This window comes from Podarcis cretensis (assembly GCF_951804945.1).
Source record: "Podarcis cretensis genome assembly, chromosome: 17".
In the NCBI taxonomy this organism is placed as follows: domain Eukaryota; kingdom Metazoa; phylum Chordata; class Lepidosauria; order Squamata; family Lacertidae; genus Podarcis; species Podarcis cretensis.
Genome location: NC_137187.1, coordinates 3,705,442 through 3,728,569, shown reverse-complemented (window position 1 = coordinate 3,728,569; position 23,128 = coordinate 3,705,442). Strand labels below are relative to the sequence as shown.

The following is a 23,128-nucleotide window of genomic DNA, read 5'->3' as shown; positions in this document are numbered from 1 at the left end:
TAACAAGAACAACCTGTGACATGTTAAACCTTTGCAGATTTCTGATGGCTGTGAGCTCCCTGGGCCAGAGGCTACGTCACATTCACACAGCTTTATCTCCACTTCTCTGAAAATGCCTTTCTGTGAGATCTTTTCTCGGTACCCTCTGACCCAAGGCTCCCTAGATGGGTCTTGTGTGACCTTCCATCAGCCGTCAATGTGCTGCTGGTCAGGGTTAGTGTTAGAGATTATAAACAAGAAGCCACAGTAGAGTCAGCGATTAGAATGGGCTCAAACAGAGACAACAGAGACGTCAAATCTAAAGATAGAGGTACATGCTGAGTAAAACAGAACCTCCGGGTGGAGCCATCATTTCACAGAAGCTCACTCAGCACAAAAGCCACTCAACCAGAAACATCTCTTGAACCAGGGCTCCCATTCCCTCAGGAGAGACACCTCAACCTGAGTTCCCAGCTTGTTGATCTTACTCCCACTTTACATTAGTCCTTCCAACTCACCTGCGTGGATTGTCTTAAAGGTAAAGGGACCCCTGACCATTAGGTCCAGTCGTAGCCGACTCTGGGGTTGCGGCGCTCATCTCGCTTTATTGGCCGAGGGAGCCGGCGTACAGCTTCTGGGTCATGTGGCCAGCATGACTAAGCCGCTTCTGGCGAACCAGAGCAGTGCATGGAAACGCCGTTTACCTTCCCGCCAGAGCGGTACCTATTTATCTACTTGCACTTTGATGTGCTTTCGAACTGCTAGGTTGGCAGGAGCAGGGACCGAGCAACGGGAGCTCACCCCGTTGTGGGGATTCGAACCGCCGACCTTCTGATCAGCAAGCCCTAGGCTCTGTGGTTTAACCCACAGCGCCACCTGCATCCCTGTGGATTGTCTTATCTCCTGGCAAATTACAGGAAATGCAACAAATATGAGCTGGCTCTCAGGGACTGATCTGTAATGCTGCCAGTTCCGTTCAACAAGCAGGATAAAAGGATAATGTTGTATGAAAGATGTCAGTCCTTTTCTCGCAGATCGATGTTCCTTTCATGAGATGGTTAATTTGTCCATAAGCACGATGTCCCATAATGGCAAAATCCAAGCTTCAAAAAGATTTGCATTTAAAGTTTTCTGATGAACATCTTTTCCAATTGCATTGTTCGAAGATGTTGCCACAGGAAGAGAAGGCATGATTCCTTTCCCTCCACAAGATCTGTGTCAAGACAGTTCCTTAGTTCAAGGATGATCCAGCCCCCTTGATAGCCGTGCAAAATTGAAATCAGGATATGTATTTACATCTGGGAGCAGTTTTGCTTGTAAAGAACATAAGCAATAGGATTCCATGAGTATTTGCATTATACATTTAGGACAGTATCATGACACTTTAAACCCGTGGTTCCCAATGTGGGGCACATGCCCCACAGGGGGGCAATTTGATTTTTAAGGGGGGCAATTCAAGAATGAGTTATTAACAGGGAATGGCCCCACGTGAATGGGAGTTCACTTTTTGAATAATAAGGATTATATGTCACAAGGGGGGGGGGCATCAGGATTTTAGAGATGCTTAGGTGGGGCATGGCCAAAAAAAGGTTGGGAACCACTGCTTTAAACAGTCATGACTTTTACCAAAGAATCATGGGATCTGTAGTGTGTTAGGGGTGTTGAGAGATGTTAGGAGACCTCTATTCCCCACACAGAGCTACAATTCCCAGAGTTCACTGGGAAGAGAAATTGCTTGTTAAACAACTTTGGGAGTTGTGGCTCTGTAAGGGAAATAGGCGTCTCCTAAGAACAGGGCCAGCCCACCCAGGAGACAAGATGAGGTGACTGCCTCAGGCGGCAGGATCCACAGGGACAGCAGATCCTGGTGTCCATCTTTCTCTCCACCCCCTCCCCGCTCCTGGCATAGATCTTCCCTCACCCTTTCTTCCCTGGTGCCATTTTGGGGTCCACCTCAGATGCCAAAATTTCTTGGGCTGGCCCCGCCTAACGACCCTCATCACCGTTAACCAACTGTAGTTTCCAGGATTCTCTGGGGCAAGCCATGACTGTTTAAAACAGTATGATACTGCTGTAAATGTATAGTCCACATGGTGCCTTTCATGCAACTTCATTTATATTGCCCTCTCCTGCACATTCTTAAAGGACGCTGCTAAGCTGCCTCTTGAGGAATTGTTCTTCAAGACTGGCCTTCTCTGACCTGGATCCCTCCAGGTGTTTTGGGCTGCAGTGCAGGATGTGCTGGCAGGCGCTGATGGGACTTGTAGTCCAGACCATCTTGTGGGCCCAAGGTTGGGGGAAGTTAGGTGATCCAGACCTGGTCAGAACCTCCTTGGTGCCCACCTACATGTGGTCCAGCAGCATCAGCATCTCCACATTCTCAAAGCATCACCAGCACTGCCACGTTTTGACTTAACCAAGATAAAGAAACCGTACCATAAAAGGGAAAAGATGAAAGAAGAGCACCAAAGAAACCGTGCGATGAAAGGGGAGAGATCAAAGAAAAACACCCAGGGCACTTCCTGAGAAACTGGCCCTATGTACATTTTCCACTGCAAGCAAAACCGTGAAGAAAAACAACGGTTACTGAGTGGACCGAATGAGATGGAAACAGTTTCCATTGCAAGTTGCTTTCTAGAACTCACTCGGCTGCCTTCCTGCACATGGCTCAGCCTGGGGCTGATTTCTTGGCTGTGACGTCGCTCACTGCAGTGCCGCCAGGAAACCAGCAGCCCACCTGCAATATAAGGGCAACTACGGAAGTCTTTGATCAGAGATCCACCTCCATTTCCTTAGCCTCAGGTTCTTGTGTGGTCCATCTCCAGCTCCCCTTTCAAACCCTTCCCTTTTCAGCCAGAGGAGGAGGAGGAGGAGGAGGAGGAGGAGGAGGAGGAGGAGGAGAAGGAGAAGCTTGAGGGCACTCACCCATTTGTCCCTGTGACACCAGTATGACTTTACTATTCTTCTGGACTATTGTCCTCAGTCTGCAGCTGACTATTGGTAAGGAAAGAGAAGAGTGGCCCAGGATACCTGAAGGCAGGGTGGGGTTAGTGGCTGCTGTAGACTTTGCTTCAGCTTTTTGTGCACCTGAGCTCCTGCAGGAGGTCCACTCTCCATCTCTGCTCCATTCTCTTAAGCAACAAAGACCCACCCCTTCCAGACCCTAATTTCACTCCCTCCATTTTATCACGGCAAGAGACCTGGGTGGCATAGGCTAGGCTGAGAGATATCGTCCTCTCGGGCATGTCTGTAACCTCATCTTTTCCTTGATTGGCCCCACAATCTTCTTGCAGCCCAAAATGTTCCTTGTGCACCAGAAGAAGCATGTAGGGTGTGGGCTGAAGAAGGCGGACGAGCTTTGCTTCCTTGTCACCTGAGTCGTCGGAGGATGAAGAGCAGCTTCAGGCAGCTGTACAAGGGATTAGCTCTTCGCTGGGTGCATCATGGAGACAGGTAAGGCACCCATTTCTATGCACTCAGGGTTGGGGGGGGAGAGGGGGGCTTTCAATTACCGTATTTTTCGCTCTATAGGACACACCCGACCATAGGACACACCTTGTTTTAGAGGGGAAGAACAAGAAAAAAAAAATCTCCCCCTCTCTGCTCAGTGCCCCTTCAGCGAAGCGGCAGGAGAAATGGAGCCCCTTCCATTTCTCCTCCCCCTTCGCTGAAGGGGCGCTGCGCAGCTCTCCCTCTCTGCTGAAGCCAGGAGAGTCTTGCTCTCCCGGCTTCAGCAAAAGGAACCCGAAGCCTTCGGAGCGCAGCTTGAGTTCCCGCTGTGTTCCAAAGGCTTCAGGCGGCTATCCCTGAAGCCTGGAGAGCGAGAGGGGTCAGTGCGCACCGACCCCTCTTGCCCTCCAGGCTTCAGCGAAAGCAACGTGAAGCCTCCGGAGCGTGGAGGGAGCGCTCCCTCTGCGCTTTGGAGGCTTCGCGTTGCTTTCGCTGAAGCCAAGGAGCCTGCATTCACTCCATAGGACGCACACACATTTCCCCTTCATTTTTGGAGGGGAAAAGGTGCGTCCTATAGAGCAAAAAATACGGTACTTTTATTTACCACTTCCTCTTCCTTCCCCTCAACTCCCTCCATTCCACCTACCCCCACCTCTCTCCTGTATCCCCTTTCTGGGCTCCCGCCCCACTCGTCCAGCACTTAACAGTTGATTTTCCTCTTCCTCCATTTTCCTCAGCTCCCAAAGGAAACGCCACTTGGTGCTCATGGTGGAGCCAAGCGGCGTCAAGAAAATGGCCCGCTCCACGATGCACCGAGCAACCGTCTGGGACCCTGGCTTCATCCGTGGGAATTTTTCGCTCAGGATTGAGCCGCTGCGAAAAGAGGACGCAGGAACCTATGTGGCCGTGGTGAAATTTGCCAGAGAGGTGTTGTGCTGCCAGGTGGAACTTGGCGTGGTGTCAGGTAGGTAAATCTGACAGCTGGCAGCAGCTGCAGGAAATACGGTAGCCAGATTCTGTCAAGCAAGCTATCTGAAGAGCTGCTTTGGAATGTGGAAGGGAGAGCATGGGCGAGGGTAGCCAAACCCTTCCCTCGCTGCCCTCAGTAGCTTTAAGCCATTTTTCTAAGCCCTACTCACTTCCAGCATCGGAGGTGGGCTGGGAGAAAAGTTCTTCAAGAGATGGAGTGTAAAGAGTGGAGGGGATGGCAGGGGCGTTGCTACACTTGCGGTGCAGGCCTATGAGGCAAGTTGGCATAAATTGGCAGATGGTTCTGGGCAAATTATGATGGTGGATGGCTCAAGTGTCACTGGCACTACACTTTGCAGAAAACACACCCACGCTGGTAAGTAAGGGATGGAAGGATCTGTCAATTTCAGTCCTCTTTGATTCTCATTTTTCAAATCTTAGATTCAATTCTCTACCTTTTTGCAGCGATTTGCATTAAAAAAAAATCCACTGGCATTTCCATGGGAGTTTCTTCCAATAAAAGTCTTTTTTCACATGCAGTTTTGACAGATGAATGCATTTTTGCACATCTTCTTCACTAATTTGTATGCACACTTTCCCCTAACAGAATGAATTTTGCAAACACTGTTTGACAAAATTCAGATAAGGGCAAACTTCAAAGGATGGCTGTGTTTTCGGTTCTCATATTATTTTGGAAAATGTTGGTTTTTATAAATTCACCTTTGAATGCAAACTGAATCTAACAACTGTTCCATCCCTACCTGAAACTAAATATCTGTTGTTCAAGTCTCTAAAAATAGAGGGACGTGACAAGAGACCTGGATCTGGGTCAGGCCCTGTCAGCTACCCCTTAATAATGCTCTTGCAGAATGGTTTGACTCCCCTCACCAATCCTCATTTGATATGTGAATGAGGCAGAATTCACCCCCTCTTACAAAGAAAAGGTGACTGCACCATTTCATCCGCTATGCCCCTTGGACTTGTCTGCTTTCTCCAGAAAGGAACAGATGGAGATGTTAGCTATATGATGAAAGTCATATCTTGTGATATGGACATCAGTGTATGATTCTCCTTTTCCTTCAGTGACCCCTGATTCTCCTGGTCCCCTGATTGAGTCTGAACCTATCCAGTTAACCTGCAACTCCACACATCCAGGAACCCCCCAAGAGATACGCTGGTTCCATGGAGATCTTCTCATCGCCAGCTCTGGTCGGTTCTGTTCCCTGAACCAGACTCTGGTTATCTCCAGATCATTCAGGAGTGATTCTGGGCCCTGGGTCTGTGAACTCACCTTTGCAGATGGGGAGAAAATTTATGCCACGTACAACCTGAAAGTCATAGGTAAGATTTGCCTTTTGCTTTTCCTGTTTCCCCAACCATAGATTGCTTCCTCTGAGGATAAAAAAAATACAATAAATATATATTCTCTTAAGAATCAGAACACATTTCCATTCTAAATTCCTGCCGCCCCTGGTGTATTTTGTGGGATTCGCAGAGCCAGGCAGAGGCCCTGGCCAGCTAGATAATGTGCCCCCCCTTTTTTTTACCCTGGGGATAGCTGAAGTCTTATAAATAAGTATAGAAATAATTTTCACAAAAGTTATGCTGACAAATAATTTTATTTCAAGGCTTGAACTGTATCTGCATATAAAGACAAAATGGAAAATATAGATACAGTGGTGCCCCGCAAGACGAACGCCTCGCAAGACAGAAAACCCGCTAGACGAAAGGGTTTTCCGTTTTGGAGGCGCTTCGCAAAACGAATTTCCCTATGGGCTTGCTTCGCAAGACGAAATGTCTTGCGAGTTTTTCCGACTTTTTTTCCCTCCCCCCCCCTTTTTCTAAGCCGCTAAGCCGCTTATCAGCTGATCCGATAAGCCGCTAAGCCGCTAAAAGCCGCTAAAAGCCGCTAAACCGCTAAGCCGCTAATAGCGCTAATCCGCTAAGCCATCAATGGGCTTGCTTCGCAAGACGAAAAAACTGCTAGACGAAGAGAATCGCGGAACGGATTCTTTTCATCTTGCGAGGCACCACTGTAAATATGCTGACTGAGGCCCCCTTTGGAATCGGAGGCCTGGGCCAAGTGGCCCATATGGCCCCCCCCTCTGTCTGGGCCTGATTCACACAATATCATGTCTCCCCCCCCCAACCCAGGATTTGCTGAGCCAGCCGTATCTGTAGTCTATGCTGCAGCAGGATCTGATGCCCACCTGCCCTGCCTCCTGAACGACAATCCCACGGACTACGGCATTTCTAGGGTGGCAGCACATTGGAGCTACGCAGCAATGAGAGAACCAAAGGCAATAACCACCCTCAGTAATGGAAGCAACAGAAATTTTACCCTCCATCTTCCTGCGGTGGGTCTTGATGATGCAGGTTGGTACACCTGTGAGATCGCCGTTCAAGGAACAAACATCACAAAGAACATCACACTGGCAGTAATGACAGGTGAGGAGCGGGGGCGGAACCAGAATTTATTTACAGTGGTACCTCGGGTTACATACGCTTCAGCTTACAGACACTTCAGGTTACAGACTCCACTAACCCAGAAATAGTACCTCGGGTTAAGAACTTTGCTTCAGGATGAGAACAGAAATCGTGCAGCAGCAGCAGGAGGAGGCCCCATTAGCCAAAGTGGTGCTTCAGGTTAAGAACAGTTTCAGGTTAAGAACGGACCTCTGGAACGAATTAAGTTCTTAACCCGAGGTGCCACTGTATTTCTTTATTTTGTGAGGAGAGGGAGACACAGAAAGAGCCAAGTAGATTTCTAGGTTGGCGAGTTGTGTCCTACATGTTAAGATCTCTGAAAGAAAAATGACAGCAGAGTCCAGCAATGGGTTGGGGGGGAGAAGGCAAGTGAGGGGTGATCTCCTTGTTTGGGGAGTGCACTTGTTCTTTCTGAAAAGGCAGCTTCAAAGGTTATCCCATGATGTTCTTATTGCAGGAAACCCATCTAGATGTCATTCAAATCATAGCCATTCAGTCTAGATTAATCAACCAAAGCTCTGGTAGGTGAATCTGGAGTGGTGGCGGCTGTAATGTCAGGAATTCTGTGTTGAGGGCAGGCTTGTGTGGTTTCCAATGTTGTTTTGATTTTGCCATGTTGCAACAACACAGAATAGGAAAGAAAACATTTTAAATGGCATTTACTGTACTTCTAATAACTAGGGAGAGCTTTGGTGAAATAAACTCACCTTCCCTTTTGCTTTGCTTTCCCCTCCACATTTCCAAAATGCATCGGCAGCGAGGTTTTGGGGATCATGAAAAAATGATTTAGATTCATGTTCATCAGTTAATTGGTTAAAAGTCAGGTGATTCGCCAGGTGAAAACTGATTTGACAGCCCTGGAAGTAAGAGATGTCATGCGTAACAAATGGGGCCAGGAATAGACTCCGCTTCAAGGGAGGATATGAGAGAGGCAGGTGATAGAGGATAGAGAAATGAGTAGCTTCTGTTTCTTTCTTTCCATTCAGTCACCCCGAGCACTGAGGGGATCATCATGGAGGGATCTCACCTGCTTCTCACCTGCAATCTCAGCTACCACACAGGAAAGGAGCTTTTTATGTGGAAGTACCTTGGTTTGAATCCCACAAGCATGTCTTGGCCTGAGGCTGCCTCTACGAGTTTTGGGCTCCTAAGCCAAGGCTCGACCCTGGAGTTTCCTCAGGTGTTGCCCAATGATACAGGTACCTGGGAATGCAGTGTCCATGGCCCAGATGGGATGTCAGGATCGGTGCAGTACCACCTTGAAATTGCAGGTACATTATTAATTTGCTTATACGCTATTAATTCTTTCATTTGTCATTGCTGAAATCTGTACCCGGTACAGTGGTACCTCGGGTTAAGTACTTAATTCGTTCCGGAGGTCCGTTCTTAACTTGAAACTGTTCTTAACCTGAAGCACCACTTTAGCTAATGGGGCCTCCTGCTGCCGCCGTGCTGCTGGAGCATGATTTCTGTTCTCATCCTGAAGCAAAGTTCTTAACCTGAAGCACTATTTCTGGGTTAGCGGGGTCTGTAACCTGAAGCGTATGTAACCTGAGGTACCACTGTACTCCAATCAAATTAACAGGGCAGCTTATAGTAAACTGTTTTAAAGACAATAAAATAACGTGCTCATAAAAAGAAGCTAAACCCGGCAACTCCATAAAAGCAGCCTGAAAATGATATATGATCCAGGTAGGTTAAGTAGTCAAAGGCGACTATGGGGTTGTAGTGCTCATCTCGCTTTCAGGCCAAGGGAATCAGTGTTTGTCCACAAAAAGCTTTCCAGGTCATGTGGCCAGCATGACTAAACCGCTTCTGGCGCAACAGGACACAATGACAGAAACCAGAGCGCATGGAAATGCCATTTACCTTTCCGCCACAGTGGAACCTATTTATCTACTTGCACTGGCGTGCTTTCGAACTGCTAGGTTGGCAGGAGCTGGGACAGAGCAACGGGAGCTCACTCTGTCACAGGGATTCGAACTGCCAACCTTCTGATCGGCAAGCCCAAGAGGCTCAGTGGTTTAGACCACAGCACCACCCGCATTCCACATATATAGGATCTATATGTAATTGATCAAGACTGTGTGTGGACTACACAGGAAAAAACCAAGTAGTCTGTCTCCATTGATTACAGAACAGAATGTGGTGCAGCCACCGACAACCAGTCTTCAGTCTCCATCTCCTGTTAGTTTTTCCCCAGCCACCATTGCTGAACATATTCATTATCCAACTATTGCCTCTGATGAATAGGCTTTCATGGTTCTTCAAATTCCTCTGAAAACCTCTGCTCAGAGACAATAGCTGGATAGAAAAAAACAAGCAGGTACCCTCTGTTAAACAAAGGGTCTTCTGTTCCACCTCCATCTTCTTTTAAAAAAAATATTGTCTGTTTCCAACAACTAAATGAACCCCAAGTTTTGATGCTTTCTGGTCCTTTTGATCCTCTCCAGATTATTTAATTGCAGTCTTGGCTTGCAGGTGCCCGGATCGCCCTTGCGCAGCCCAGAGCAGCTGAGAAGATCACTCTGGGGCTGATAGCCTTCCTTGTTATTCTAGTCTCCATCCTTGCTTTGACCTGCCTGAAACAAAGAGTAAGTCACTCCATTTGCTTTCTGTTCTCACCTGCTCTGCTCCTCTGGGCGTTTGGTTTTATTTTATTCTAGCAAGGCTTGAGTGGGGTGGGGACCCAAAAGAGAATTTTACGCTCTGTCATTGCTGAACTTCCAGCAATGCCAACAGACCTTTCCTCCTGATGAGGCTTGAGACAGATGCAACATTTTCAAAGCCATGCCCTCCCTAAACAGCTAAAGTTGCAATACGAACCAGCCCAGGAATGCTAGTTAACGTATTTTTCTCTCTATAGGACGCATCAGACCACAAGACGCACCTAGTTTTTGGAGGAGGAAAACAAGAAAAAAAATATTCTGAATCTCAGAAGCCAGAACAGCAAGAGGGATCGCTGCGCAGTGAAAGCAGCAATCCCTCTTGCTGTTCTGGCTTCTAGGATAGCTGCGCAGCCTGCATTCGCTCCATAAGATATACACACATTTCCCCTTACTTTTTAGGGGGGGGGGAGTGAGTCTTATAGAGCAAAGATTATGGTATTTATTCAGCCATCACTTTTCACAAACAAAAGGATGCCCCAAAGAAACTAACAACACACCTACTGCAAAATAGTTTAAAAAGTAAGAAAATGATTTTTAGATTACAGGGCAGTGTTGGTGAGGGGTTAACACTGCACCATTTAAAATCTTTTCTAGATACCCACAATTGTGTTGTTTATCATTTTAATGAAAACAGATATCAAAAACCCTTTGAAAAACATTGCTCTGGCATTAGGGCAGGGAGAAGTGTGAAACGCTGCTACAGCGAGACATGAGGTTTGCCACGTAGCTGGCTGTTGTGGTCATTGATTTTTCTTTAACCAATATCCGATGCAGGGAGGAAGCAGGATCTGAACCATGATGTGGCGGAAAGAGAGCTTTAAGCCGCAGTTCTGATCAAAGCTACACAAATGTTAATCAATAGCATCTGTCTGCTATTGCCTATCGTCTCATTAGAGATGGGTAACATAACTCTCTTCATTCAAATTCCATGCACCTTTTAAAATGTTAAGTTAAAAAAAAAAAAAGGCTGAGAACACATGAGACATTGTTTGTTTGTTTGTCTGTTTATGCACTATTTTGCAAGCAGCCTTCAGTTCTCTGGAAAACAAACAAACAAACAAACAAACAAACAAATGTGTTTAAATGTTCCTGATAATTGCATGATACCCCTTCATGCAAATGATGTACAGTGGTGCCCCGCAAGACGAATGCCTCGCAAGACGGAAAACCCGCTAGACGAAAGGGTTTTCCGTTTTGGAGGTGCTTCGCAAAACGAATTTCCTATGGGCTTGCTTCGCAAGACGAAAATGTCTTGCGAGTTCCTGTGGGTTTTTTCCCCCTTCCCCCCTTTTTCTAAGCCGCTAAGCCGCTTATCTGCTTATCCGCTAAGCTGATAAGCCGCTAAAAGCCGCTAAAAGCCGCGAATAGCGCTAATCCGCTAAGCCGTCAATGGGCTTGCGTCGCAAGACGAAAAAGCCGCTAGACGAAGAGACTCGCGGAACGGATTAATTTCGTCTTGCGAGGCACCACTGTATGTAGAAGGCTTAAGTCACATGCACTAATGTCGATGGAACAAAACAGAACATACACACAGAAAAAGGTCAAGGCCTGTAGAAAGGCAGGTGCAATTCTGCTTGAGATCAATGGCAGGGTAGCATGAAAATCTCACAGCCCTGAAACAACCATTTTATCTCTGGCTCTGGGAAAGGAAAGGCCTTGACCAGGACATTGTGAAATGATGAACAGTCGGGCTTGCTTTTCTGATGGACTTTCGCCCCTCCAAAAAGCTCTGCTGCTGTACAGCTGATGGGACGTGAAACCTTTTGATATTGAAATAGACAGGAAGTAACTCCGTTGCCAACTACTTTCCCTCCCCCCTTTTAGACCCGCTCCCGAAACTTCCCAGCATTGGATCTGATGCTAGCTTCCGCTTTGCCGGGGAAAGAAGTAAAGGATGAAGGCCAGGAGGAGAAGGGCCTGCAGATTTAAAAGAAGCAAGAAGGTTGCTTACAGGGCAAGTCCCAAGGATAGCCTGATGGTCCTATCAAGTGAAGACTGCTTATAGGAACAGCCAAGTGCTGGCTCACCCCAGGTGTTCTCAAACTATGAGGTTGGAAGGGGAATTTAATGCTCCCCCGTGGAACATGCCTTCCTCCCTATACCAGACAAGGCAAGAAGATGCACACTGGACTTTTCAAGGGGTGATTCCATGCACACACACCCCATTTGTGTTGTCCCGCCAACCTGATTTGAGAAGGGCTGCCCTCCCTGTGTGTAGCTGTTACAGAAAAAATAGGGGGCTTGGCTTTTGCTGCCTAGCTCCCCAAGGGACTGAGTCCCCTAAGTCAATGATCACTCAGAGATGAAAGGATGGAGGCAAGATCCACAGAAAGCAAGGCAGATATTTATTTTTCTGTCCTTGCAAGGAGGTAGGAGAGACCCCAGAAGTGGTGGGCAAGCCCCTATAAAGACTTTTGAAATTGACCACCCTGTAACCCAAGGACCCCCCCCCCCAAACCAACATACCTACATCACAGAAGGAGGTGGTCTACCTCAGAAATTTGAGAGTGTTGCTTCTTTCCTGTCTGGCAGGATACCTGATAATGCCCTTTCTGGGTAGCCTGGCAATTCCTTTGATATGGTAAATACTTTAGTTTCTGAATCTGTTACACATATTGATAGTCTGCTCAGCTTAACAGATACTTGCCAGACTGTATTTGCAGGGATGTGTAAGTCCCTACAGTCCAGTGACAATTGGAAAGCTTTTTCCATTTCCTTCCTCCTTGCAGGGAAATATTTGAGGTCAATTTGGCAGAGTCAAAATGGCTTCAGGCTTGCTCTCCTGTACTATTTCAGACACGTGGTTTATATACTTATGTATGTGTTAGCCCTTTATGTTTATGAACATTTGTTCTATATTTGAGACTTTAGAATTCTTATAATATAGCTTTCCCCTATTGGTGGGTTTAGGAAGGGGCAGAAGATTTTTGCTCTGTTCCCCTTTCCCCTGTTAGTGGCTTCCTCCACAAACCTTTGCACGGGGCATCAGCTGGCCTGCACACATATATATATGTATATGGATCCCTGCATGTTCTGCTGTGGGTGGTGTTGTAAACAAAATCTGCCCCTTTTCCCTTATGGGGTATCCAAGAGCCCATATAGAGTCCTTATGTGGGTGCCCTATTGGTAGCAGAAAATAAGAGGCCAACCAGAGAATATTGAGAAGCAAAGCAGCTAGTAAGCCTGATCTTTATTAAACTGTTGCAACAGGGTGCTCCCCTCACATGCAGGAGGACGGAGGAGGACCCATATAGACATTTTAAATTGCCTTTCCTGGAGCTCAAGACCACCCCCCACAAACATCATACCGACATCACAGAAAAGGCGGTCTACAACAGAAATTTGAATGTTGTTGTTTTTCCTGTCTGCCAGGTTATCTGATAATGCCTTATCTGATTGCCTTTTCTGGTAGGCTGCCCATTCCTTTGAAATGGTGATTACCCAATTCCTGTAACAAGGAAGGGTTTTTCACCTCCTCCCTCCTTGCAGAGAAACATTTGGTCAGCTTGGGAGTCAAAATGGTTTCAGGACTTTTTTTCCTGTGCTGCTTCAGACATGTGGTTTATATATTTCATAGAATCATAGAATCATAGAGTTGGAAGAGACCACAAGGGCCATCGAGTCCAACCCCCTGTCCAAGCAGGAAACACCATCAGAGCACTCCTGACATATGGTTGTCAAGCCTCTGCTTAAAGACCTCCAAAGAAGGAGACTCCACCACACTCCTTGGCAGCAAATTCCACTGTCGAACAGCTCTTACTGTCAGGAAGTTCTTCCTAATGTTTAGGTGGAATCTTCTTTCTTGTAGTTTGGATCCAATGCTCTGTGTCCGCTTCTCTGGAGCAGCAGAAAAAAACCTTTCTCTCTCCTCTATGTGACATCCTTTTATATATTTGAATATGGCTATCATATCACCTCTTAACCTCCTCTTCTCCAGGCTAAACATGCCCAGCTCCCTTAGCCGTTCCTCATAAGGCATATTTATGTATGTGTTTGCTTGGTACATTTATGAACATTTATTATATATCTGAGACCTTAAAATTCTTATAACGGTGGCACAGGTGGCCGGTTGGGTGCTGGGTTCATGGGGGCCCAGAAGTTGGAAAGGATTCTATGAAGGGCAAAGCCAAATCGTTTGTGTGACATAGATCAAAAGCTTAGCTTCGGCCAGATACTAGATGATATGGCGGGGGGGGGGGGGGGCGGCGGCGCACGAGGGATTATGAGATTCTTGTGGACACCACTTGGGGAGATGACAGGACCCTATGTGTATTTAAGTGTTTCTGCTTGCTTATGTTGTGTCTTCCTGACCCCCTTTGGCATATTTTGAAAAAAAGGGGCGAAAGTCTGAATGGCTAGCAGCATGATTGGAGAGGCTAGAAGACACTCTTGACTCTAGAAATTATACCCCTTTTGCTTGTTACTGAATAATATTTTCATCTTTGCAATGATGGCAAGTTTGCATTGAGATCCTTTTATTAGCCAGCCCTTGTGGCTTGTAAGCATGTTGCATTTGTTCTTTTCATGCAAAAAAGATTAAAAAAAGAAAATAACCTACGTGTTTGGCCTCTGGGTGTCTCTATGACTGCTGCAAGATGGGATGTCTTTCCGCTACCTTCACTATCTATATTTTATTTCTCCTTTCATTTCCTTATTGCTGAATGTCCGCAGGTGATCTCCCAGGGGGAGGATGGTGGAATAGTAGGAAAGATGCAATGCCCCTAAGTTCTGTATCTAAGCACTGCAGAATTGTCATAAACGACATAATCCCAGATATGTATAATTAAGGTAAAGGTAAAGGTACCCCTGCCCGTACGGGCCAGTCTTGACAGACTCTGGGGTTGTGCGCCCATCTCACTTAAGAGGCCAGGGGCCAGCGCTGTCCGGAGACACTTCCGGGTCATGTGGCCAGCGTGACATCGCTGCTCTGGCGAGCCAGAGCCACACACGGAAACGCCGTTTACCTTCCCGCTGGTAAGCGGTCCCTATTTATCTACTTGCACCCGGAGGTGCTTTCGAACTGCTAGGTTGGCAGGCGCTGGGACCGAGCAGCGGGAGCGCACCCCGCCGCAGGGATTCAAACCGCCAACCTTTCGATCGGCAAGCCCTAGGCGCTGAGGCTTTAACCCACAGCGCCACCTGCGTCCCTTATGTATAATTACAAGTACTTTAAAAGAAGAAGTCTCAACAGAAGGGCAGTGGTTTCAAGACTTATCTACAGATTCGAAACCAGTTTGAAACCACCTTAAATGACAAAACTAGGGGAAATAGTACTTCTATGAGTGTGCTGAGGTTTCTTCCTTAGAGATGTATAGCCTGTCTGAAAAATTAATGCCACTGGCAGGACTAGTTGATAATTTCAGTTTATAAATCCCCTCTTCACTAAGGCTGCACGCCCTTTATTCTGGCTCCAGTGCACTCCCACCAATGGTGTTTGAAGCCAAGTGCACATGGCATTGGCCACAATCCCCCTGTATCCTATAGCTTCTTGAAAAATACTCCTGTTTTATGCGTTTTCCCTCAAACCAGCTTCCCTCCTACTTGAAATGCAAGCCGCAGTTAAGCTAGGATTTGTACAGGTCAGAACATTGTTGTGCATGTGCAGAGGACAGGTTCCTTGAATAGGGTGGTTGGCAGGCATAGGGGATAAAATTGGGTGATGTGTATCAAGTAAAGACACCCTGCTGTCAGGAGTTCAGCCTACACTCGAGTAGGACCCTGGCAGAGACACGTGCCCGACTGGCATGTTCTCTCCCTCCTGGTCAATCGTTCAGGAGCTTCAAAAGCTTTCTTCTGCCCAAACATCACAGCGACCGATGCCAACAGACACCAGCACACTTAGGGATCCGCAGAGTTTGCGCATCGTGCGTAACAGACCTCAGCAACTCAGCATTTTGGCTAATCTCCTTTATTTACATATAAACACACATGGAGCACTGCAACATGGCTCCCTCTCTCTCTGACATCAGACAGCAAAGAGAAAGAACAAAGGACAATAGTCCCACTTCACGGAACACAGTAACACAAACATCCTGTCCCCGTCACTTCCCACTTTGTGAGTCAAAACATACACCGTCATGTGAAAGACAACAATCCCATGACTGCTATCATGGAGCAGGAATTCTAACACCTGCCGCCATTTTGGTATGTCCAGCAAGTGCATGTGCAATTTGAAATGCATTCAATGACCTCACTGTGTTTTAAGCTGCTAATGAGTACCGCACATACCTTAATGGTCCCAGGGTATATCATAAAAACCATTAATAACACTAAGGCGGGGTTTGCAGCCAAAATCACAAATGCATGTTTTGCTAGACAAGCACAGGGCTAGTGCACAGGCAGTTCTTGAGCTTCCTACAAAGGACCCTCTGTGTATGGTCACTTCCTTTGCCTCCTCTGGGCAGGAACTATGTAACAAAGGAATCCTTGATATTTCCTTCTGCCTGTCAGGAAATTCTCTCTTTCCACCATGCCTTCAAGCTGACCCGACACCCATAGCTAAAGCTCCTACATTCAGTCATGTTAGCCAAGACTAAGAAATTTTATTTTACTGTAACTTAGAAATATTTTTTCTGCATACCACTTTGCTATATTTGCTGCCCGCATTGAAATGTAAGTAAACCGTCTTTTCAGTTAATCTTACAAAAACATGTGGCTCATTCTCTGCAACAGGGGTGGAGAAGGGGAAGATCGGCAGACAAGTGAAAAGGACAGAAAGGTGTAATTGCCTAATTCTTAAGCTTTAATAAGCTGCAAAAAAGTGTTTTTACTTTGCTAAGAAAGCTCCACAACTATATTTCTTTTGCATTTCTCCCACACATGTAGGATAGGAGGTTCAGATTGAAATCTACACATTTGATCCTCAATCCATTTCCCACATAATTAAAAGGTTTGAAATTGGTTTAAAATTACAGTGTAAACCTGCCCTTAAGGGAATGAGTGAAAATAGCTGTTCCTAAGTGGCTTATTTGCATGAGCAGCATAACATGGGAACAGAAAACCTCCACAAGATCACAACTCCTGTTCTTGGGGGTGGGAAGAGAAACTGCTGCATTTTTGCTGTAACACCTCTGCATTAATACATTGCTTCCCCATTATATACATGTGTACACTTCTTTTAGTAGCAGCTTTTCTTAAGTTGACAGCAAGGTATGTTGTCAAAACTGACATCATGTCTGGTCTCAGCACAGGAGATTCCACCATGAGAAAGTAGGCAATAAAATGATCTCAAATGTCTGGCCTCTCCATCTTCAAAGGAAGACGCTGACTTTTAAATCCATTTTCCCTCCCTATGTGACTTTGTTTTTCTTTTGCCTGTTTTAACTTTTCACTGCTATTTTAACTAAAGGCATGCTACACAGAGTTCGTTCCAAATGTTCACAGATAGCCGCAGACACCCATGGTCTGTATCAGTTTGTGTGACGTGTCAGTATGACAAATTATCAACAAAAAGTCTAGAGGCCAATACACATATTGGGGTCATGGGGAAAGTTCAGAGGGAAATGAAATGCAGAAATTACAGACAGTGATAATTCTGTTATTAACAATGACCATTCACAAAACAGCTACTGGTTATTACGCAGAGATCATGGCAGTGGTCAACTAATCAACACAAGTAGTGTGATGAAAACAAAAACCAAACGCTTCTCCTAATTTAAGCAACAGGAGGTGGTATTGACCTTCTTGATCAAGTACAATTCAGCAGTTTTATGTTGCAATCTCCCTTTGACGTCCATGTGTTCAAGGATGGCCACTTTGTGCTTGGTCATGTCCAAAGAATGGAAGATGGCAGGATCCCCAAGGATGTGCTCTATGGGGAGCTGGCCTCAGGCACCAGGCCCGTGGGCAGACCAACTCTGTGTTACAAAGATGTCTGCAAATGACACACAAAGACTGGCAGCGTCAACCCTGCTATGTGGGTATCCCTTGCAGATGACCTGGAGAAAGACAGTCAGTTCATGACCAGAGAAGGAATGACTGCTGGGAGGAGTGCAGAGAGAAGAGAAGCCATGTTGTATCTGCACAACCAGACACCTCCATCTGCCCCACCTGCAATAAAACATGTCTCTCTGCAGCCACAGCAGGCCCTGTAACTTTCCAACCGTTTGACTTCACCCCCAAAGGCACATTCCTCCATCATCTCCCAAGACAGACGAATGCCAACTAACTGATGGAATGTTTGACATGGCAATGTAGATCAACACTGGATTCCTCCCCATAATATTTGAATTAAAATATTTATCTACATCATTCAAAGCCAAAAGAAGGAGTACAGTGGTACCTCGGGTTAAGTACTTAATTCATTCCGGAGGGTCATTCTTAACCTGAAACTGTTCTTAACCTGAAGCACCACTTTAGCTAATGGGGCCTCCTGCTGCTGCCGCGCCGCTGGAGCCCGATTTCTGTTCTTATCCTGAAGCAAAGTTCTTAACCTGAAGCACTATTTCTGGGTTAGTGGAATGTGTAACCTGAAGCATATGTAACCTGAAGCGTTTGTAACCCGAGATACCGCTATATAGTTTTTCTCACAACCTAAAAGCAAAGAGAAGCGTGTTTGGTACCTGGAATTTTCTGAAATGTCCCTAACTACTTCCTTAGAAATTGAGGAAGACTGCATGTAAACGTTATATCAATTAAAATCAGGTGTAGCAACATGGCAACAAGACTAGCAACACAATCCGAACTATGTCTCATCAGAAGAAAATTCTGTTGAATTCTTCGGGGCCTGCTTCATGCGAACTATGGTAAAGATTGCAGCCTAAGCTATAATTTGGTATGTCTTTGGTTCAATAAAACCTCAGTAAAATTGTATCAGTCCTAAGTGTTATATTATTATTCCCTGCCTTGCAGCTCATAGTTCCATTTGCTGAAGTAATTGCCCACAAAAGCTCAAGCTCTTTCAATAAAGTAATTTCAGTTAGCCTTAGAGGTGCAACTGGCTTCTTTTAATAAGCTTATTAATAAAAACTAACACAGCTCCCCTACTGTAATGACATCCATAATTCACTGGGTGGACAGTGAAAGATGCTATAAATAAATTGGCATGTGCTGAAGCTGCTGGGTGATGACTTGCACTCAGCTCTCAACTAATAAGCCTGTCATCTTATGAGCATAGGGAGTATTGAACATAGTGGGCGGAATGACATTGCGTGGCCCCGGCCCCCTCAACCACGGGGCCAAGGCATGGTGATGGATAGAAAGCTTCACATTATGTCCTTCAAGCTCAAGGTTGGTGGTTCAAGCCCACCCAGGGACGGCTGTGGGCAGGATTCCTGCATGGCAGGGGGTTGGACTAGATGTCCCTTGGGGTCCCTTCCAGTGCTATAATTCCATGCTTCTAAGTTTGAAGAACATAATCTGGGCCAGAAAAAAATCAGAAAGGCAAAGTTTTAAACAGCTGTTCCATTTCCACACTGCTCAAACTGGCCGTCTTTTTGACTGATACATATATTTGGAAATGGTTAATGTGTCTTCGGCATATTTAGTTTGGCCTCAGGCCCAAGTCCCCTCTCTTTCTCTAGCTGCCTTATTCGAGACCATTTACTTAATAGGTACCCTAGCAGCTTTCCTACCCTTTAAGGCTGGAGAAGGAAAATCAGAAGGTAAGACAGCAGCTGAGAAATTATTGGCCTAACCCCAGACACACAGCTGATAACCGAAACCCTCATTTGACAGCAACACGAGCAGAAACAGTTCACATGTTTTAGGTGTAGGTGTGTGACTTCTAAGCAATTTTGATGGATTCTGAGCACCATAAAAGTTCTGCTGAGGTCATACTGCCACCTAGAGTCTATGCCACAAAAGATACAGTGAAAAAGGGAAACCTGATAAAACCTTTCATTTTTTAAAAAAAGTATTTATATATCACATATCATTACTTTCTTCCACAACTGGCACACATAGGATCACCCCCTTTTATCTTAGCAAGGTCTTTGTGGGGAATGTTAGAATGTACTCAAGGTATATGCGCAGGTAGGCATAATTGGAGCCGCGAGCCTGTTGTGGAGGGGCTCTCACTGCATTTTGAGCATTCATACAGACTTCCCTCTTGATTCAAACTCAGGGTGTAGCACCCTGCTTGTGGTTAACGCTTAGCTGGAATGAAATATTCAACGCAGCAATAGAGAAATTAAAATAGTAATTTATTTGTCAGACAAATAAATATGAGGCACAGTGGTATATGGTTACCAAGCTCTGGCCTGGCCTCTTGCCGTTCTGGCCAGCACTTATATTTCCTTAATCCAGCCCCCTTGCTCCTCCTGTGGCTGCCTCTGTCCAATCAGCCTGGTTGAAATTCCTATTGGCTATTTGCTAGAACCAATCACAAAAGATACACCCATTTCCTTCTTGCCCTTTTATGGGAATCAAAAAGCTATATATTCTTCTATCTATAAATGACAAATAAGTAGTAATATATCTTACATGTGTCTCAACAAGGAATCTTAATTACCAGCTCACCTCTTGCCCTCCTTGCCCTATTGCCTTCCAAAACAGATGGTTAATCTTGAATTTTTATCTTAAGCATATGTCAAGGATTTTGAGTTCACATCAACATTGAGAGATCTCCTTCATTTGAAGGTTTCTAAACAAAAGGCCTGACAACCATATATCAGGAGTGCTCGATGGCGTCTCCTGTCTGGCAAGGGGGGGCTGGTGGCCCCTGTGATCTCTTCCAACTATATGAAATAAGAATCTAGCATTTCTTAAATCCTTTGCATAATTATATTTAAACTAATATATTTAATACATAAATAACCTTTTAAAAGGAAAAGAAATCCTAAAAGGATCTTAGTTTAAGAAAGAAACAGCTTTAGAAAAGACTTCCCAAAAATGTTCTGTTTCTGCCAGCCAGACAAGTTGCTTTTTCACTGCTCTTGACTTTTTTAACCTTAGGAAGAAGATATGGCTCATTTTACTATTTATCCACCCTTAATTTGTAGGGTCAGTGTAACCTTGGCTGTCAGCCTGTAATTCCCTTTTTACGACTTTGAGAATTGTTTTCTGCTATAAATCAGGGGGGCCCCTTGTCTAGGAGAAAAACATTGCCAAGGTTCTTAGGCAGCTGGTCTTCTGCCTGGCATAAAACATTTGAAGATCTTTAAGCTCATTTTTAAAATACAAGCCCTGATTAAACATATAAGCTTTGATAAAAATGCAGGCTTATGATTAGATGCCTCAAGGGAAAATATCTTCTTTTGGTTCTCAGAAGAGTTTCACATAGTGCTGCCTGTCGGTCACTAAATCACCTCCCTCACCTTTCCCGGAGAAGTTGAAAAATGTTGCAAAACAAGCAGCACAAAACGACATTTCAAGAATTCCCTCGAAAAATGCTCCAGCTCTGCTGTTCCTGGGTGCAGCCGGGCAGGATCATGTCACTCAAATTCCAAAGATGCTTAACAGGCTGCTGGGAAGTGAGCTGCTGTGTCCAGTGTCCTGCTTATGAGTTTCTATGGGGCTTAGGTAAAGGGACCCCTGACCGTTAAGTCCAGTGGTGGACAACTCTGGGGTTGCAGCGCTCATCCCACTTTACTGGCTGAGGAAGCCAGCGTTTGTCCACAGACAGCTTCTGGGTCACGTGGCCAGCATGACAAAGCTGCTTCTGGCGAACCAGAGCAGTGCATAGAAACGCCGTTTACCTTCCCGCCGGAGCGGTACCTATTTATCTACTTGCACTTTGATGTCCTTTCGAACTGCTAGGTTGGCAGGAGCAGGGACTGAACAGCGGGAGCTCACCCCATTCCGGGGATTCAAACCACCGACCTTCTGATCAGCAAGCCCTAGGCTCTGTGGTTTAGACCACAGCGCCACCCGTGTGGTTTAGTCAGAAACAAAAGATGATAAGCTATGGACCTTAGTCTAGTCCGGCAATGCAATCCTTACATTCTTATTCCTGACAGAGGTTCATATTCTTTATCAGCTTGATACTGGATTAACTTGAGAGCCAGTGTGGTGTAGTGGTTAAGAGCGGTAGTCTCGTAATCTGGGGAACCGGGTTCGTGTCTCCACTCCTCCACATGCAGCTGCTGGGTGACCTTGGGCTAGTCACACTTCTCTGAAGTCTCTCAGCCCCACTCACCTCACAGAGTGTTTGTTGTGAGGGAGGAAGAGAAAAGGAGATTGTCGGCCGCTTTGAGACTCCTTCGGGTAGTGATAAAGCGGGATATCAAATCCAAACTCTTCTTCTTTCCTCTCACCACTGCTTCACGATGGGAGGAGTGGAACCTCGCTTGCGGATGCTCTCCCCAGGTAGGCTCCATCATGCAGGTGACAGCAAAGGTTGCAAGGTTTTTAGCCGGGGCAATTTGAATAAGATCCATTATTTGACTATTGACCCAAACCCCCAAAATGTTTTTTATATAATTGACTTTTTACCTTTGTTCTCTGTATACCACATTTTGTTGTTTTATTGCTATGGCTGGTGGCTGATGCATTCATTTAACATTTCTCTGTAATGAGATGTTTGACTAAGTATCATTCTATGGCCTTTTTAACGTGTTTGTGGAAGGGGAATTATTTGTTTGCTTTTGTTTTCTTATGTATTTTATGTTCTCATTTTGTGCAGTCAAACCTCGGTTGTTGAACGTAATCCGTTCTGGAAGTCCGTTCGGCTTCTGAAATGTTTGACAACCGAGGTACAGCTTCCGATTAGTTGCAAGAGCTTCCTGCACTCAAGCGGAAGCAGCGTCGGACATTCGGCTTCCCAAAAAATGTTCAAAACCAGAGCATTTACTTCTGGGTTTTTGGCGTTCGGGAGCTGAAACATTCCAAAATGGAGGCGTTCGGGAACCGAGGTTTGACTGTATTTTTATGTTGTGATCTTTGGATGAGGGGCAGCAGACAAAATAAATAAATAAATAAAATCTTTAATTGCACGGCCTGAATCTTCTGTGATGCAACTCAGTGGCGTAGCGTGGGGGGTGCGGGGGGGCCGGCCGCACCGGGCGCAACATCTGGGGGTTAGGGTTAGGGGGCGCAAATCCACGGGTTAGGGGGCACAAATTACTTGCCTTGCCCCGGGTGCTGACAACCCACGCTACGCCACTGATGCAACTGAATCTCACCCAAAAATAGCAACCGCCTGGAGGTGCTCAAAGAGGCCGTTCTCATTTATACAGTACTGACCTTTTGAGTCTGGTCATGCATCTTGTCTGTCTTCTGCAAGGGTTGTTTTTCCCCACGAGCGGTCTTGTCACAGATGGGGCAATAGCCTCATTTGCAAAGCTTTTCATTACACTTCTCTGTGTGCCAGCTGAAGCTCTCTCTGCAAACTGCCACTGGTGTCAGGTGTTGTGGCTTCAGGCAGAAAGCTTATTGTCTTTGAAGCTGCAGACAACATGCTGAAGCAAGACGCTCTTTGGTGATAGGGCATTTTGTTCTTTCTGCTGGGCATCCGAAACCTCAATTACAGGCATTCCTACTGGGCAATTAAGGAGCGAGCCTTAACAGCGGTTAACAGGAAGCATTGTGCTCAAGCGTCTCTTGAAGCCAAACGTAGTAAGCTGTCTTATATGAAATTGGACCATTGCCTTTTCTAGCTAAGTACTATTTACACTGACTGTTAGCAGCTCTCCAGA

General features: G+C 45.9%; 1 protein-coding gene and 1 long non-coding RNA gene across 2 annotated transcripts; both read left to right on the top strand.

The window, feature by feature from the left end:
* Positions 1-2,878: 2,878 nt before the first annotated feature.
* On the top strand, positions 2,879-11,905 carry LAG3 (lymphocyte activating 3). Its single transcript, XM_079960291.1, has 8 exons — positions 2,879-2,979; positions 3,273-3,432; positions 4,167-4,393; positions 5,482-5,739; positions 6,553-6,846; positions 7,872-8,156; positions 9,367-9,479; positions 11,379-11,905. The coding sequence occupies exons 1-8, from the start codon at positions 2,928-2,930 to the stop codon at positions 11,481-11,483; spliced, it is 1,494 nt and encodes a 497-aa protein (XP_079816417.1). The 5' UTR covers positions 2,879-2,927; the 3' UTR covers positions 11,484-11,905.
* Positions 11,906-16,033: 4,128 nt separating this feature from the next.
* Positions 16,034-18,363, top strand: LOC307206915. The gene is made up of 2 exons (XR_013834533.1): positions 16,034-16,166; positions 18,153-18,363. It is a non-coding gene; the product is annotated as an uncharacterized lncRNA (long non-coding RNA).
* The last annotated feature ends 4,765 nt before the right edge of the window (positions 18,364-23,128 follow it).